We start from the raw sequence: 17,838 nt of genomic DNA on the forward strand, positions 1-17,838 counted from the left end.
CCTCTAAAGGTCCCCAGACGCAGGACTCACCAGTCTATGACACGAATCCTCATTTTCTCACACATGGATGGAAACTAAGGAGGGAAGAGAGATATGTGGGGGTGGAGGCCTTCTGAAGAAGTGGAAATCTGGGAGGCAGGCGGGAGCTGGGAAGGCTGGGAGCCCAGCCCTCCTGGGAGCGGGAGGCTGGGAGCCCTGGCTCATGGAGGTGAGGCTCACCATGGCAGGCAGTGTGACGCTCTGGTTCCACTGAGGATTGGCCGTCTTCTCCAGGATCTTGCTGCAGAGCTAGAAGACAATGAGGATAGGTGAATGGAGCTTTGAGGGGACTGTGGGTACCCCTGGGGACCACCACACCGAAGGGCACCCATTGTCGGCCATCTTGACCACCCTTCAGGCTGGGCAGAAGGCCCTGGAGGCTATGGAACCTGGGGTAGTGGGCTTAGACACCAGGAATCTTTCCAGAGACAAAGCTCAATGGTAGGTCAGACCCACCAGGGCATGGAGGGAGGGACAGATTGTTTGAAAGTCATAAGCCTCTCCCTTATCTCATACCTCTGGCTGGAAGTTCCCTTCCCTTCCCTCCCATTATGGCCATGACCCTAAGTATGGCCATGACCCTGAGTCCAGACCAGCTTTCCCAGGAGTCCTAGCATCTGAGGCAATTCCCTTCGCCCATCAGCGCAGATCACCTGCCCCTTCGGAAGACTGTGAGCACAGGGAGGGGGAGAGGAAAAGGGAGCTGAGGGGCTGGGCAGGGGGCCATACACCAGTATTCTGAGAGGAAAATGAAAATTCAGCTAAGATACAAGCCTCATAGGCCACAGTTTGCCTCCAATCAGCCCTGCTCAAAAGACCGGGCTTTCCACAACAAGAAACCTAGCAGAGGCAAGAACTGGGTCCAAACCAGCAGCTCACGGGTTCTACTCTGTGCAGGAGTCCCCAGGGAGGCACTGATGCTGCCCGGGGCATTCTGTACCCATGCAGGGCAGCGGGCGAAGGCTCTGCCTCAGATGCTGGAAGGTGTGTGTCCTACATGGAAATAAGGAGCAGCCTTCCTCAGAGCATTGACTGGGCCCTGACTGTGCGAAGCATTTACATAATTATCTCATCTAATGAGCAACCGACAAGACTCTCCATCAAATGAGAGTGTGGCTTCCCCAGGGGTCAGGACTGTTTCTTCATCCCTGATCCACCCAGTATCGGCCCCGTGCCCATCGTCCCCTCCTCCCTGTGAGAAGAGCCCAGGCAAAGTCTGGGGGTAGGGATGGGTGCCAGGATTTGGCCCTTGTGTGAGCAAAGAAAGGAGTAAGGAAAGAAGAGAATCCAACAATTAGATGGAACAAAAGGCAGAGTGGGACTCACAGTTCTCAGGAGTGGGTACACCAAGGGCTGTAAGAGCACACAGAACAATGTGCCATCTCCCTCATAATTGAAGAAACACAAACAGAACGAATGAGATACCGTGTCTCATCTATCAGAGTCATAAAAGTCTCTAAAGCCTGTCAGCCCTGTCTTGGCAAGGCGATGGGAAACTGCTCGCTCAGATTTTGTTGGTGGGGAGAGAACAACTCAACCTCTCCAAAGGGCAATTGGCCACTACCTTTCAAAAATTACAAATGCAGATGCCCTTTGACCTACTAGTTCTGCCTCTAGACATTATCCTACAGAAATACTTGCACATGTGCAGAATAACATGCGTCTAACTCCAGTACTTTCGCCACCTCATGCGAAGAGTTGACTCATTGGAAAAGACTCTGATGCTGGGAGGGATTGGGGGCAGGAGGAGAAGGGGATGACAGAGGATGAGATGGCTGGATGGCATCACTGACTGGATGGACGTGAGTCTGAGTGAACTCCGGGAGTTGGTGATGGACAGGGAGGTCTGGCATGCTGCGATTCACGGGGTCGCAAAGAGTCGGACACGACTGAGCGACTGAACTGAACTGAGATTATTCTCTGCAGCATGACTCCAGTTAGGGAGGGCGTGGAACAACCCGCATAGCCACCAACAGAGGACAGCTTGGATAAAGAACGGCCCATCCACAGAATGGGGCGCTATGCCGCTCTAGAGAATGAGGACCACTCTACGGTATGAAACAACTTTTGAGGTGTGTTATTAAGTGAAGAAAACCAAGGTGCAAAGCAGTAAGTATCATGTGCAACCATGTGCGTTAAAGGCGTAAAGGTAAGAATTCATGGTCAGACATGTGGCATGCACATAATGAAGCCAGAATGATGCAGAAGAAACCAACAATGATTTCCTGTGCAAGGGAGGAGATGACCGGAGGACTGCTGGACAGGTACAGGGTGAGAGGTAGGGTTTTCATGATAGATGATAAGTAAATGGATATGGTGTACATAATAAATGTATTATTTAATTCGAAACTTAGATGAACAAAAGTTTGAAATAACAAAAGAGAAAAAGAAAGAAATGGAAGACTTTTTCATCAGACACAACAGACAGGCCCTGCCAACATCGCTCCTCAGCTCCCTGGATGAGAGGCACAGGTGGTCCCCACCCTCCCCAAGCCCTGCCTCCGGGGAGCCACAGGCCTTCTCCCCAGCAAGCACTTGTACCTATCTGCCCTTGGAGGTTCCCTCTGAGAGAGCCACCAAGATGTGTGTGCGGGAGCCTGAATAGCAGGGCCCCCGCCACACCACAGGCCAGCGCGACCTCTGGCCCTAGAAGCACCCAGAAGCCTTCCATCCCCCGACTCCTCTCCCCACACCGAGCTCCCTCCTCCCCCTCCTCCTTCTCCTCCTCTTATCTGTGTCTTTTTTTTTTTTTATTAACTCCCCTTCATGACAGAAGGCCATTTGGCCATCTGTATCAAACACTCAAAAATAAGCATGCCCTCTGACCTGGTTCTAGAAACTTCCCTATGAAAAGGCAGAGCGTGGACAAAGATTCCTCTACACTGATGTTCCTCACAGAGTTGTTCATGAAAGAGGAAAATTCCAAAAAAAAAAAAAAAGAAATCCAAAAATAGTTTAAATGTCATATTATATTCGTTTAATGAAATATTATAGCAGATAGCAAAAATTTACTTCAAAGGCTATTTAATAACCTAAGGAAAGTTAGACAACAAACGCAGTTTACCAAACCACGTAGATACAGTTGACTTATTCTGGCAGTGGTTACGCATTCTGTAAGTGAATACTGAAGCATTGCTCCCAAGGGAAACAGGGTTAGGGGCCTGCAAGCCTCTGTCACAACATTTTTTTGGTCAACTGACGAGTAACTTTGTTTTATGTGTGTTTCTGTTTCAAGACACCTTTCTCATTATATTAATATACTGTGCATTTATTAACACTGAACTCACAGCCAACAGCACTTTAACTCAGGCCTGAACAAAACTTACCAAATACGTGGTTCTCCATAGGGCACCTCACAGTCTCCTTACACTGAGAAACACTAGGCAGCATTTCAGCACTGCACTTGGGAGCCACTGTGAACACGGACATCACCAGCAAAAAACACCCCAAAAATGCATAAACAAAAAATGACACCAAATAGACCAGGAAAAAACACATTACAGGATGAGCGCTGAAACACACAAGGGAGCACAGCGCCCAGCTCAGCTGGCACCTCAGCCGAATCGAACTGTCCGGAGCTCTGCACATGATGACCAAAGCACTGCAAGGATTGGCTTGGGGATTACAAACAAATTTTAGCAAGTAGGCAAATCTGCAAATAGACTCTGTGAATAACGAAGACAGACTGTATGCTGAATCCAAATGTATTGTGAATCCAATTTTTTTCCAGTGGGGCAAGGTGGTGAGGGCAATGGACGGGGAGAGGGGTTGGCGTGCCAGACGGAAGGCGTGAGAGCGGCAGGAAACATAAACAAACGTGAATAGTGCTTATCTCCAAGGTGGTGCACAGTACAGAAATATGAGGCATTGCTTTTCATTTTCCTTGCTTTTCTCTGATTTTTTTCTTTTTTTTTTACAATTAATAAGTTTTATTCTTGAAAAAAAAAAAGTTGCTTCAAAGCCTCCCACTCTGCCTTCCAAGTACCTCCCCTGTCTTTTCCCCACACCATGAAGAAGTGTGATACGTGCGTGAGAGGATGCACCACACACACACCCTTCTAGCCCCTCGGTAGCACGGCCAAACCAGGTATGGTTCGCAGCTTAGATAATAGTGACACCAAGTGTCCATAAGAGGAAATGCAAAGAGGACCAGGCTAGGGCGACACAGGGAACAAATCCCCAGGACAACTGAATCGGATGTAATGAGAAAAAGTGACACACCAGGCCAAAGAGAGGGACAGGTAGGATGAGACAGGAGATAAGGGCAGCAGAGAGAGTAGAGGAGACCATGAAGAGGTGGCTGGGGCAGAGAGTGGAGGACACAGAGGCCTAGGGACCACACCAACCAGCTTGACATATTCCCTTGCCTGGGCCAGGTCCCCCACCCCCATCACCACCACCTTCCCCCAGCCCAGACATCTGTACCTTCCTAGAAAAATCCCCAGGGACAACCAAGGGCATCTCAGAACAGAAGAAGACCTAGAGAGGTGAAGGCGCTGCAAGGAGCCAGGTGCAGCTAGGAGCCTCAGAGCGCTGAGATTCAGCTTGAAGGAAAGCCACTGAACTGAAGGCAGGCCAGTCTTGGTTCTAGTCATCATCACAGCACCCCACTATGTTGGGAATGTGGAAGAAAAACACATGTCTTGAGACATGACTTTCCTATCTCTCAAGTTGGGAAAACTAATTCTGGTCCTTGGAGTTAAGTGTCCAGCCAAACTGCCTGCTTCCTTCCTGCCTTCATCTCATCACAGTCCCTCCTAAGGCCAGGTACAGGGCATCAGACTCTGACCCAAAGCCCAGACCAAAACTGCACTTGTGTAAGACCCACAGTGAGCATTTGTAGCCCAGTGTGAATGAGTTTAAAATTCGTGTTCCCTCTCCCACAGACATTTCCCATGAGCCCTGCATTAGCCTACGTTGGAGGAGCAGCTCGAAGGCAGGAGGGTTCACATATCCAGCACCATAGTGACTGATTTTAACACACTGAATTAATAAGTATGAAGGAGCATATTAACACTCAAAGGGGAAGAAGGGAGGAGAAGCTCTTCTTTACAAAAAAAAAAGCTAATAAAGAGAGAAGGAATGATAATGAGGGAATCACCCCTCTGCAACCCCCAGTGAATGACTCATTCAGGCAAGGAGGTCAGTGGCTACGTGGCCCATTAGGTAAGAGGTTGTTGAGAAACAGGATATCAGCAGACTGAGATTGTGCCCAGATTACCTGCAAAGTACAAAGCGGAGTGTGTGCTTTGACAAGGGAGAGACCTGGAGACACCACCTTAACCGAGTAACCAGCGATGGGGCATGCTGACATTTTGTTTCCTGTTGTGATGCAAATGCAATGCACGAAACATCACCTATGATATGATGTGTTCCTGCCAAAATAGTTCATTTGAATTTAATCTGGTCTGAGACCTAACTTCGAAATACAGGGGCCAGAAAAACAAGTTAAACAAAACCAGAAGGAAATGGTGGGACAAACCCAGGACATGGACAAATGGCTTGTGCTCTTCAAAGAGGCAATCTCATGGGCTGAGAAAAATGGGAGGGGAGATGGGAGTAAGGTTGTTACAGAAGAGACCAATGCAGAGCATAAATTCCAGTTATAAAAAAATAAATACAATATCTGACAAGAGTAGAAAGTAACTGCTAATTTCCTAGGTGTGGTAATGTTATTGTGGTTACAAAGAATTTTGTTTTTCTTAAGAGATATATGCTGAAGCCTTTAGAGGCAAAGTGTGTAACTACGTTTCAAATGATTCAGTCAGGTGGTGTGGGGGGCAATATCCATATACATAGAAAGTAAATGCAGCAAAACATTCACAATTGTTTCATCTAAGTGGAAGCTGTACCAGTGGGTAAATGTTCATTGAACAGTTCTCCCAAATTTTGTGGTTTTAAATAATTTTAAAAAATGCTTCAATAAAGCATCTAATATTGATACATAGTAAAATAAAATAAAAAGCTAGACAGATAAGCACCAAACATAAATCTTGTATGATGCTTTACGGGTAATGTTATTTACTTTTTTCTGTAGTTTTCAAAATTCCTTAATAAATGTGTGCATCAATAATAAAAGAAGAAAGAAAACAAAATAAGGGAGGCGGAGGGTGGTGGTATCTGGTAGCAGGCAGAGGAAATAAGCTTATCCAAGGTCTTTCTCCTTTCTGAAATCAACCTGGACCTCAGCAATTGGTCCCCTGACCTCAAGGGTCCTTTGTTAGTGGGATGGGCAGGCAGACCCTCCTTCTTTCCAAAATGAATAGATTAACTGAAAAGGAAAACTGCAAAGTGCTGTGTGAATGGGAGCGCACACCACCTCCATCATCACCCTCGCTTTTAGCGTTTGTTGTTAAGCTTGTAAAGGCTCCCCTAACTGTCCTACAACGCCTGACTGTCTGCCCGCTCCCCGCCTCTGCCTCCGGAGCAAAGCACAGCTGGCTGCAGGCGCGAGCCGTCGCGCTTGGTTCTCAGCCCTTCTGCTCCGCCCGCCCGTTTCCAATGGTGGGACCCTGGAGCCCAGCGGAGTGGGGTTCTGGGAGCCGGGGCGGAGGCCGAGCCCTCCGGAAATGTCATTCTCCCCCATTTCCAGTATTTCCACCACAGTCTCTGCTCTGAGGTTACAGAGTAAGCGCGATCGGGCTGTTTCCCGAGGAACAGATGCTAACGAACAACCTAAAGCAATGGAAAATGGACTTAAAGAGAGCAGTGCCTAAGGCCGCGTAGAGCCCCGAGGGCTGAATTAACACAGCAAGCCTGTGTGGGTGACGGAAGCTGGATCTTGAACGATGCAGCACATTTTGCGGGGAGGAAGACAAAGAAGGAGCCAGGAGTGCACAGGCCCGGGGAAAGGCTAGAGGCGTGACCGCAGGGCAGACGAGAAGACACACGCGCACGTGCGGGCTGTGCGGTTTGTACCCGAAGCTGAGCGCGGCGAGCGAGCCAGTGGCGCTGAAACCGGCTCGACTCCGCCCTCCGAGCGGGCTGCTGGGCCGCGTCCGCCCAGGAGGGGGCGCGATGCTCCGCACTCGCACAAAGACTGTACAAGCTAATATTGGCCATGGAGATGAGGCCAGAAAGTTCGGCTGGGTGAGCTCTGGTCAACCAGGTTATGCGGTTTGAACTTCATTTTACAGACAGGGCTGTCTTTTACACTAAATATGCTGGTGGATTTCTACGGCGAGAACCCGGACGAAAGAACGGACGCAAGGCTGTTGTGTGGCCTGGGGGAGAGATGACAGTGGCCAGGGGCATGGAGAGAGGAAAAGAGCTCGGGATTTTTAAAGGCAAAAGCTAGCAGTGGGATCTTGATGTAGAGAGGTCAAAAAAAGAAGGAAGAATCAAGGCAGGCCCGCATTTTCTGCCTTTGATGGTGGTACTGGTAAAGACAGTAGTTTCTGGAAGTGGGGTGGTATAGGCAGAAAATGATGCCTTTACAGGGCGAGCCGGAGGCGGGTGGGCAGCACAGAGATGTGCAAAGGCACAGGGAGTTCCGGAGCTGAAGGGAAGGCTCAGAGTTAAACACAGCTGTGGATTCCTCTGTGAGAGGCGATGACTGAAGCCTGGGAGCAGCTGAGGCTGTCAGGGAGAGCCTTCAGAGTGGCCAAAGCCGGCCCTGAAGTGCAATGGAGGAAAGAGTCCCAGCAGAAGTCAAGAGGGACAGGAGCCACAGCCCCGCTCTGGGCAGGAAGGAAGAGAGGTATGTGATCCCCAGGACCCCCACCAGAGTGGCCTTACTCCACTCAACTCCTGGCACAACTTTCTAAAAATAATCATTATGGTTTTACTGCATATTTTTTGTTTGTTTGTTTCCCTATCATTGTGCCTTCACATCTGGTTTGCTTTACTTACTGTTGCCTAATTTACCCCAAATATTCCTGTCTCTATCCACCATCCCTGTGTCCCCTCTGTGTCCATCCACACCTGTCTGTCACACACGTGGGCAGACCTGCGTGTGTGCATGTCAGCCCCAGAGAGCTGGACCTGCGTGTCTCACCCCATGTCCCGTGATCAGTGCCCCCATTCCCCACGCATGCAGCCTCCGACGGCAGGCCCTGTGCACCCCGAATTCTGTGCTGCACGGCAGGACAGTGCCCAGCACCCATCCACAGAGACGCCAGCTGCCACCCTTCCGCAAGTCCTCTTGTTTACTTGCTTCTTACCATTTTCCCTGCAAAGCTGACTTCCACAAAGGGATCCACCAAGTTCTTCTTGTTACTGTCAAAGCCAAAGATCTGCCTCACGTTGTCCATCACGGCATCGTCCACTGAGGAGAAAGACATGCTGATCACTGCCTGCTGCTCTCCATCTTCAAAACCCCCACTTCCCACTTGTGTTCTCCCGACAGTCTGGGGACTCCCCAAGAGGCCACGCGCCCCTCAGCCCAGGGTTCTAGGGAAGGAGGACCATCTCCAAACAGCAGCTCCTGAAGGCACTGTGCTGCTCCTTTGCCCAGCTTCCAGAGAAAGACTGGACGTTGTTATTGTAATATCCCATTACTGGTGCCTGTCTGACATTTTCCCTTATATCCATTAGCTCAGTGATTTTCCTGAAGGTAACCAATAAGTCAATTCTGTTTTGTTTTGTTTTTTAATTTAATCTATGCTGCTTCAAACCAATGTTTTACTAATTACCTGTATTTTTACATATGTGTTTATAGATGATAGATGTGTATATGCATGTATGTGTGTATATATATATATGTTCTGTATAATGGTACATATGTATATGAAGGGCTTCCCTGGTGGCTCAGATGGTTAAGAATCTGTCTGCCATGCAGCAGACCCAGGTTCAATCCCTGGGTCAGGAAGATCCCCTGGAGAAGGAAACGGCAACCCACTCCAGTATTCTTGCCTGGAAAATTCCATGGACAGAGGAGCCTGGCGGGCTACAGTCTAGGGGGTTGCAAAGAGTTAGACACAACTGACTGACTAGCAAATTCGTGTACATGAATGAGAAAATGAGAGAAGGGGACACTTAACAACTGTATACTAGCCAATGTCTGTCTACATGAATACAACAGTTAACAAATATTTAGCAAATGTTTATGTTCTATTTACCCATGTATTCTTTTCTTATTTATATTTAAACAACACTGCAGACAACTAAACATCATCATGCCCTTCACCTTGAGCAAAGCAGACATTTCTGTTTCCCCAGCCCCCTTTGGAAGCTCCCCAGCCTCACTTCTGCATAGTGTCAACCAACAAATGCAGAATGTTCTAAACACGTATTTTAATCCCATTACTTATGTAAAGGGTTTCCCCATGATTTTGGTTCAATTAAACATGTACAGAAGGAACCCATTTATTGGTGTCATTAGTCAAAGCAGAAACCCTCAAACAATTAGCTTCATGCAAAACTTGTAAACAGGGACCCAAGGAGTCCCTGACTACTTGTTCTCTTGGACTCAGCTAGCAACAGCGCCTGGTATAATTCTGCTAATGCACGCTCCAAAATGGTGGCTCATAGCCTGCAGCGAGAAAACCACCAGGAGCCTTTTAAAACTACCGGTGGGTGAGCCCCACCTGAAACCAAGCCAATCTGAAACACTGGGGGAGGGGCCCCGCATCTGCACTTGCTTAAAGCTCCAGAGGTGATTTAATGTACAGTCTGGGTTGACCCCCACAGCTGCAGAATATTGAGCATAACTCCCCCAGCATGAACTGAGCACACAGAGCAGGGCTAGTACAGGGTTCGCCACTGTGAGAAGCCAGGCAGTGGCCACCATAGCCTTCCCGGGGTGATGAAGACTCGGCCACAGCTACGGTGACCCGCTGTCCCAGTTTATCAGGGAAGGAGGGCTTCCTGGGATGTGGGACTTCCAGTGCTGAAACCAGGACAGTCCCAGGCAAACTGAACACCCAGGAGTCTCCACTCAGTGGATACACTGAGCCCTTCTAACATTTCAGCAACTGCTTCCCCAGCCAGGGGCTGCCAGTCTTCAGCCGGAGGCTTCCTAGAGGAGGGAAGGAGAATCGGTGGGAGCCAGGCATAAGCACACAATAGAATGGAAATGGTGCTGGTGCTTTTCAGTATCAGGAAATGGTGCAGGAGACTGCTTTTGTCCTAAGAACAGTCCCCAAACCCTTGGGAAACCTAGAGAGGGTGTGAGGCTTCCCCAGACAGCAGAGCAGAAGGGAAGCTGGGCTGGCACAGATCTAGCAGACCCTTGGGTGCAGAAGCCAGGCCAGGAGGAGGCAGGGAGGGAGCCAGGGGCCAGCCCCTCCCTCTCCTTCCTGCAGGGACCTGAGGCAGCCCAGCCCAGGGTCCCAGCGTGCATTAGCAGAATTATACCAGGCGCTGTTGCTAGCTGAGAGAACAAGTAGTTGGGGACTCCTTGGGTCCCTGTTTACAAGTTTTGCATGAAGCTAATTGTTTGAGGGTTTCTGCTTTGACTAATGACACCAATAAATGGGTTCCTTCTGTACACGTTTAATTGAACCAAAATCATGGGGAAACCCTCTAAATAAGTAATGGGATTAAAATACAGGTATAGAACATTCTGCATTTGTTGGTTGAAACTATGCTCTCCCCTAATGTGAGCCAAGAAAATGGTGCATGGAGTGGTCCAACAGCCAGACCAGGCCTAGGAGATGCTGAACCAGACCTAGGGACCGCTAGTACTCTGAGGACTGCCTGCATCTCTGTGACTTCACCAGCATTGATATTACTTCTCATTAATTCTGGCTGCTTTTCTCCTAAGAACAGTCTAGAGAGGGTGTGAGGCTTGCCCAGACAGCAGAGCAGAAGGGAAGCTGGGCTGGCACAGATCTAGCAGATCCTTGGGTGCAGAAGCCAGGCCAGGAGGAGGCAGGGAGGGAGCCAGGGGCCAGCCCCTCCCTCTCCTTCCTGCCGGGATCTGAGGCGGCCCAGCCCAGGTCCCCCCGTCACAGTCACCCAGCAAGGGCCCCACACTCACTCTGTGGCAAGTCCTCGGCCCTGAAGACCTTCAGACAGAAGTGCGCTCCACGGAGGGCCACGCCGATCGGCCTAAGCAGGTTGCTTTCGATGTCCTCCTTGTCTTCAGAGGGGTCTTTTCTCTCCAACTACAATACAACCAAATCTGACTACTTAATGAGTCCCCAAGCACAGCGTTTTCCCTTCCTTTTCTGAGAGCTTGACCAACACGCTTAAATAGTTTATCTTGAAGACAGGCAGATTTCATCCTGCCCACTCGTAGCCTGTGACCTCCAGCAGGTTCCTTAGCCTGAGACTCAGCTTCATCTGGACAGTGGAGACAAGGACACTGACCTCCCAGGCTCTGGGCGGGTCGACTTCGATAATGTGCCAGGGCACGTGTCACCAGCAGGCACTCAAGAACCACCGTCTCCTTCCCAACCCGCCCATTAAAAAACAGCGCACAAGTGACAGGGGTCTAGGCTGGCCACCGTCTTCAGTAAGGTCTGTCCATTCACCTGACCAGTATTTATTTAGCAACTAAGAGTGTCAGCCTCATGCCGGGGGCGAGGGATGTAGCAGTAAACAAGGTGGACAGAGGTCCTGCCTGCGTGGCACTCACCCTTTCACAGTGAAAGCCACCTTTAAGCAAATGAATGCCATAGCATGTGCTGAGTGTTTTGATTAGAACAGTAATAATTAAAATAATATATATTGATTTTATACATGTTCTCATTTAATTCTGACAGCAAGCCCCATGAGCAGTGGGTCTCAGACGTGGCTGTACGTTAGAAACAGGAGAGTCAGTGTCTTCTGGACCACTGCTGCACATTCCAACTAAAACACGGGTTCTGGTTCAACAGGTCTGGGGTGGAGCCCGAGCCTGTGCATTCCAACAAGTGCCCAAGTGATGTCCATGCTGCAGGGGGCCAGGGCCTAGAATACCCCCCACTTTACAGATAAGCTGGATGAGAGTTCACAGAGGTTGGATGCAGAACTAGGGGAGTGGGATTTAGGGAGAACGGAGCAAGAGGCCTGGTAACTATGGACACGGGGGTAGGGAACAGTGTCGGTGGTAGCCCAGCTTTGAGACCTGGATGATGGATAAGGCAGAGGCCTCAACTCACGCAGAGCAAGGGCTGACGTGCAGTTTGAGGAACAAAAGATCCACCTGCTGCACTTGGGCAGGTGAGGGGCAGAGGGATAGAGGAGAGGTGGCACAAGGCCATGCCCAGCAGTCCACTCCTTGCAGAGCTGCCTAGACCATCCTCACCCCGTCTGCATGTAGAAACCTGCTTCAGAATCCCCGCAGCCAAATTCTCCATCCCAGAGTGCCTCGTGTCACACAAGAGCCTGGGAAGGAGCTAGTAATAGCTCTACACTTCCTTCAGCTCACATTCAGCCCTCCTCTACTTTCAGTCATCCATAACACTGTTCGTTCCCATAGGCCACGATCACTGATCGAGCACCTGTTGTGTACAAGACCTGTACTAGGCGAGAGGGGAGATAAAAGGGTCCATATTTACTATATTGTCCCTGACCTCAACAAACTGAGTCTCAGTGACAGAGACGGACACAACAGCTAACCAAACTAATGAAACATGGGGTGGTGACCGAAAGGAAAGATCCATCAGTTTCCCTGGAGGACAAGGCAGCCGTCGTGGAGAAAGTAGCATCTGGACTGGGTCTTAAAGAACAAAGTGACTTTTGGTCAACAGAGGCAGAGAAGGCCTTCCGACAGGTGGAAAGGCAAGGACGGAAGTACACTCTGGAAAGGGTCACACTGACTGGCGTGGCCACAGCACAGAGTCCATGCAGGCACACACCAGCAAGTGGCCCTGCGAAATCAGCCTGAGGCCAAATGCTAATGGCCTTGAATGTGATGCTGAGGATTCTGGACTTCATCCCGAAAGTAACTGGCAGGCAGGGTGGGTCACTGGAAGATTTTTAAGGAAGATTTGTGCATGCATGCATGCTAAGTCACTTTAGTCGCATCCAGCTCTGTGACTCCATGGACCATAGCCCACCAAGCTCCTCTGTCCATGGGATTCTCCAGGCAAGAATACTGGAGTGGGTTGCCATGCCCTCCTCCAGGGGATCTTCCCAACCTAGGGATCGAACCTGTGTCTCTTATGTCTCCTGCACTGGCAGGTAGGTTCTTTACCAGTCGTGCCACCTGGGAAGCCCATCATGTGATTGTACCTGGGTTTAAAGAAGGTGATTTTGGTGGTAATGTGGGGGCTAACTAGATTCACAGCGGCTGAACCACATCTTCCTTCACAGGAAGGCCCAGATAAGATATGTGAGAGCCTGACCTTGGTCTCTGGTCTTGGGATTGGAAAGAGGAGAAGCATGCACCGTGGTCGTCACACCAACAAGACTGGCCAACTGTGTGCATGTTGACTTCCAGGTTTGGACTGAGGGATGAGGAAGGGTGTTCAGGCCTCTGACCTGGGGACCAAGGGGACGAGTGCCACTTCCCAAGATATCACCTAACATAGGAGTGGTCACCAAATGATACTGGGTTCCCATAGGTGAAGTCAGAGGGGCCAAAGGGACGTGTTCATGTGCTTTGTTACAGGAAACTGGAACCGAGCATCTGGAGCTGCGAGGATCCAGGCTGGAGGTGAGCGATTTAGGAGCCCAGGTGGACAGAGACCGGCTCCTCCACAGATAGACAAATACGCTGCAAAATCTGGCTGAGGCCAGATGGTCATGGGCCTTGAATGTCATGTCAAAGGCACAGCAGAGACGCAGGCAGTGAAATCCTATTGAGCTGCTAAATTTGAAGAATCCAGTTTTTTAAAAAAAGGAAAAGAATTAGGGGAGTCATAGATGCTGAAGGAGGAGAGAGTTTCAGCTAAGACATGGCTCTGGAATCAAACACTGTGGAGCAGCAGATCAGATTAATGAGAGAAGAGCTCCCGGGACTTGGCAATGGGTGGGCTTAGGCAAATGGTTCAGGGAAGGAGGTGATGGGAGGCACACTGAACCAATGAAGGAGCGAGCAGCTGGTGAAGGACTGGAGAAAGGGGACGTGGGGTCCTCTCAAGAGTTAGGTAGCCTTGAGGATGGCTGAAAGGACGAGGAAAACAGCTTGGACAGGAGGGGTGAAAGCAAGGGTATTCTGAGATCAGGAAATCTGGAGCCTCGTTCAGACCAGAGGACAGGAGCCAGAGAAGAGGCAGAACAGACTGAACAAGAAAGCAGGCAGGGCTCAAGCACATGCAAGGGAGGTGGGGAGAGGGAGAGGGAGGGAAGAGGAACTTCAGCCCTCACGTCGCTGCCACTGTGCAACTCTGCCTCTCTAAGGGGAGCGGAGGCGGGAGCTTAGGAAAGACTGGAAAGTTAGGAAACAGCCACCATGGAGAACGGGATAAGAAGCAAACATCACCCAAGTAAAAGAAGAGGTTGACAGCACTTCCAGTGACTTCTGCCACCAAAGCTGACCAAAGGGTGGTGTGGACAGTGTGTCATGGGGAGGGTGGGGAACACGGAGATACAGCAGCAAAACCCAGGGCTAGCGAGCACCAAGCAAGAGAGAGGATGGGAGCCGGGGACCAGGCTGCAGGAGGCAGCTGATGGGCAGGGAAACAGACAGGGGTCAGGGCTGTAACCTCAGTGAGGAAGAACCATTCACTGAGGGTGAGGGAGGGAAGGAGGCAGAAAGAAACTGCTGGCGAGAGGGATTTCTGAGCTCAAGGGCTTAAAGAAGGTAAGATCAGATGTTGACGGCTCATCAGGGAGGACACATTGGTCTCGGAACAATGGCAAACAGGGAAACCTGCCAGCAAGGACCCTCCTGCCCCAGGGGTAGGTAACAGCCCAGGAGACCAGAAGGAGGGAAATAACCAGAGAGGCGGGCTTCAGAAAAGAAGGCAGAGCTAAAGTTGGGAAGCTGCCATGGGAAACCAAAAGATGGCCACGCTTCCCATTCTAAAGACCATGGTGAGCTGGAGCAGAAAACACAGGCTTCCTTCTGAGCCGGTCTCAAGAAAAGTGGTTTCATCTGGGAAAAACCAGGGTCCGATGAATGGGGAGCGGAAGAAGGAGTGTTTTAGGAAAGGAGAACACATTCAGAGATGATCTGCAGGAGCACGAAGGCACAGCGTCTGGAGAGACGAGCTGCAGAGGAACAGGGGATGAGAGGGCAGGGGAGGCACCCTTGGGAGGGACTGGGCCGCCTGAGCTCTGCCGGGCCTTGCACAGCACTCAGGGCTGCCCCAATCCTTCCCACTGGGGCTGCCTGAGCCTGCATCATCAGCCAGCTCTTCAGCCTTAACCTCCTCAGGGACCTTGCCCTCCACCTCCCCATCACACACGGCTTTCCCCAGGGACTCCACCTCCCCAACCCTCCCCTGGAGACCCGCTTTCCCCAACTCCTGCCTCCCCCTGCCTTGATCATTTCAGTATCTGCTTCACCATTTGTGTATCTGATTTCCAATTTTCCCATGAGATAGTCAATATCCACAAGGACAAGTCACTCACCAACACAGGTCCTTGTCTTCCACCAACAGCATCTTAATCTTCCCTCCCCTGCAGCTGCTAGAATCTCCAGCCGCTCAGAACCAACGCTCCAGGAAAACCTTGACCTTGAGACCCTTCTCTAAAAACAGCCTCCATACTATCTACCTTCTCCAATCCCCCTCATACCACGGGAGGCACTCAACACAGAGCTTGGCACACAGCAGGGGTTTAAAAAATGTGTGTTCCCTAGCCCTTCCCTATTATTTGTCCTCCTCATCAGCCTGGTCCTCCCTCACCCTCCCTGCCAGGCTCATCAGCTCCCCAGCCCCATGCCTCCACCATGCCTGCCTCATCCACGCCTAACAGCACCTCCATCCACCTACCTTCTGGGTCCCGGCCACTGAGTATTAGGAGGCTTTCCCACAAAGCCTCCAGCTCCTGTGTCTGCTCCGAAATCCTTTGGTCTTGTCTGTGTGTGTGTGTGTGTGTGTTGTACATGAGAGTGTATATGTGAGTGTATGTGTACACTGGAGTATTACTCATCCATTAAAAAAAAAATAATGTCATTTGCAGCAACAAGGATGGACCCAGAGATTGTCATACTGAGTGCAGTGAGTCAGAGAAACACAAACGTCATATATTGCTTATATGTGGAATCCAAATAAATGATAAAAATGAAGTTATTTACAAAATAGAAATAGACTTCCAAACCTAGGAAACAAATTTATGGTTACCAAAAGGTGGCGGGGCATAAATTAGGAATTTGGGATTAACACACTACTATATATAAACAACAACGTACTGTATAGCACAGGGAATTCTACTCAATACTTATAATAATCTATAAGGGAAAAGAATCTGAAAAAGAATAGATATACACTATATATAGATGGGAGAATATGCACTAAAGTATTAATGATGGTTCTCTCTGATGGGCAGAATGATGAGTGATTCATTTCATATTTATGCTTTCCCACATGTTCTACATTTCTCACAATTGCCATGTATCCTTTTAAATCAGAAAAGCTAAAGTTTTTTGTTTGTTCATTTGGTGCCCCCATGGCCCGGTGGTAGTACTTATGAGGAGGACGAGGAATGTACTCACGGGGGCTTCGTCTCCAGGCCCCAGCACACAGAGACTCGCTTTCAGGTAGCCTCTGGCCCCAGCAGAGAAATCGTCGGGATCTGAGAGCAGCAGCCACTTCCTGAGGTAGGCATGTCCTAAGGGAACAACACCCTTGGTGACCCCAAATTGGAAGGACCCAAGTCTGCGACCACACCGGGGAGCCCAGGGTGGACTCCACTGGGTGAGATGAAGAACTCATCTACCCAGACATGGGGGAAGGACTCCAGTTCTAAAATAAAAGGTATTTTGAGTGTTCATTCAGAAATGTCAACAGACACCACTATCAGAGGCTGCCAAAGCCAGACCCCAGGCCATTTTCCTCCCCTTCAGGAAGTAACCAGACCAGACCAGAGACCAAGGTGCGGAGAAATCCTAGACTTGTCGTCCAAATGACTCATCCATCTGGAGGGACCCCAGCCTCCAGCAATCTTTGCTTAGGGCTTCCAGTTTAGCATCCCAACTGGGCCAGCTGAAACCCACATGAGGGTTTGATATTCCTGGGGACCTGTTTTACCCAGAAAATGAAAGCTGCCCTCTCTTTATTCCTGCAGCCTCACCTCCAAGATCAGACTCCACCTCTAAAGTCTAAAATCCCCAAGAAGAAAACATGAGTGTCCCAAGTGGGTGCCCCCATGCAGCCGGAACCCAGATGCAAAGACCTGCCCAAGAGGGCGACAGGGCGACTCACGGGGCTCTCGGTAGATGCTGCCCACGTCCAGCTGAAAGCAAACAAGAGGCACAGGTCACGGTCCTGCCAGCAGAGTGTTAAACAAAGTATGATGCATGAAAATCAAAAATCTGATGCATTAAAAATCATGTTTTCAAGAACATTTGGAGACATGAGAAAATGTTGGTCACCTGTTATTACATGGGGAAAAAGTGGAATATATCTTAATTGAAGTTTGGTGAAGTGTATCTATGCATAGAAAAGCCAGAGCAAAGGAAACATGCTGGATGGTAACTGCACTACCTCTGGGTGGCAGATTTGGGTGATTTTTATTTTGTTCTTATTTTTTCCTATATTATATAATTTTCTATTAAAAAAACCCTACAGGTTTTGATGTGATGGTAGGGGAGGTTATGCATGTGTAGGGCGGAGGCATATGGGAACTCTGTACTTTCCACTCGATTTTGCTATGAACCTAAAATTGCTCTCAAAAACTACAGTTTTTTTAAAATCATGGATTACTTTTATAATTAGAAAAAAAAATTTTTTTAACCTCACCCTTGGGTTCTTACAATAAGATTAGAGACTCAAAACATAAGACCCCACTTATTATAGAATGACTCAAGCTCAATCCATTCTT

General features: G+C 49.5%; 1 protein-coding gene across 24 annotated transcripts in view; it reads right to left on the reverse strand.

Moving 5' to 3' along the window:
• DYSF (dysferlin) overlaps positions 1–17,838 on the reverse strand; it is a 222,990-nt gene that overhangs the window by 139,341 nt on the left and 65,811 nt on the right. For all 24 annotated transcript variants that reach the window (XM_045162206.1, XM_045162217.1, XM_045162214.1 and 21 more), the window contains 6 exons: positions 17,220–17,250; positions 16,511–16,626; positions 10,961–11,087; positions 8,202–8,305; positions 220–288; positions 31–74 (listed from right to left, as the gene is read on the reverse strand). In XM_045162206.1, coding sequence (XP_045018141.1) covers positions 31–74; positions 220–288; positions 8,202–8,305; positions 10,961–11,087; positions 16,511–16,626; positions 17,220–17,250 — 491 coding nt within the window. The remainder of the gene's footprint in view (positions 1–30; positions 75–219; positions 289–8,201; positions 8,306–10,960; positions 11,088–16,510; positions 16,627–17,219; positions 17,251–17,838) is intronic.

Source organism: Bubalus bubalis, chromosome 12, assembly GCF_019923935.1.
Source record: "Bubalus bubalis isolate 160015118507 breed Murrah chromosome 12, NDDB_SH_1, whole genome shotgun sequence".
Lineage (NCBI taxonomy): Eukaryota > Metazoa > Chordata > Mammalia > Artiodactyla > Bovidae > Bubalus > Bubalus bubalis.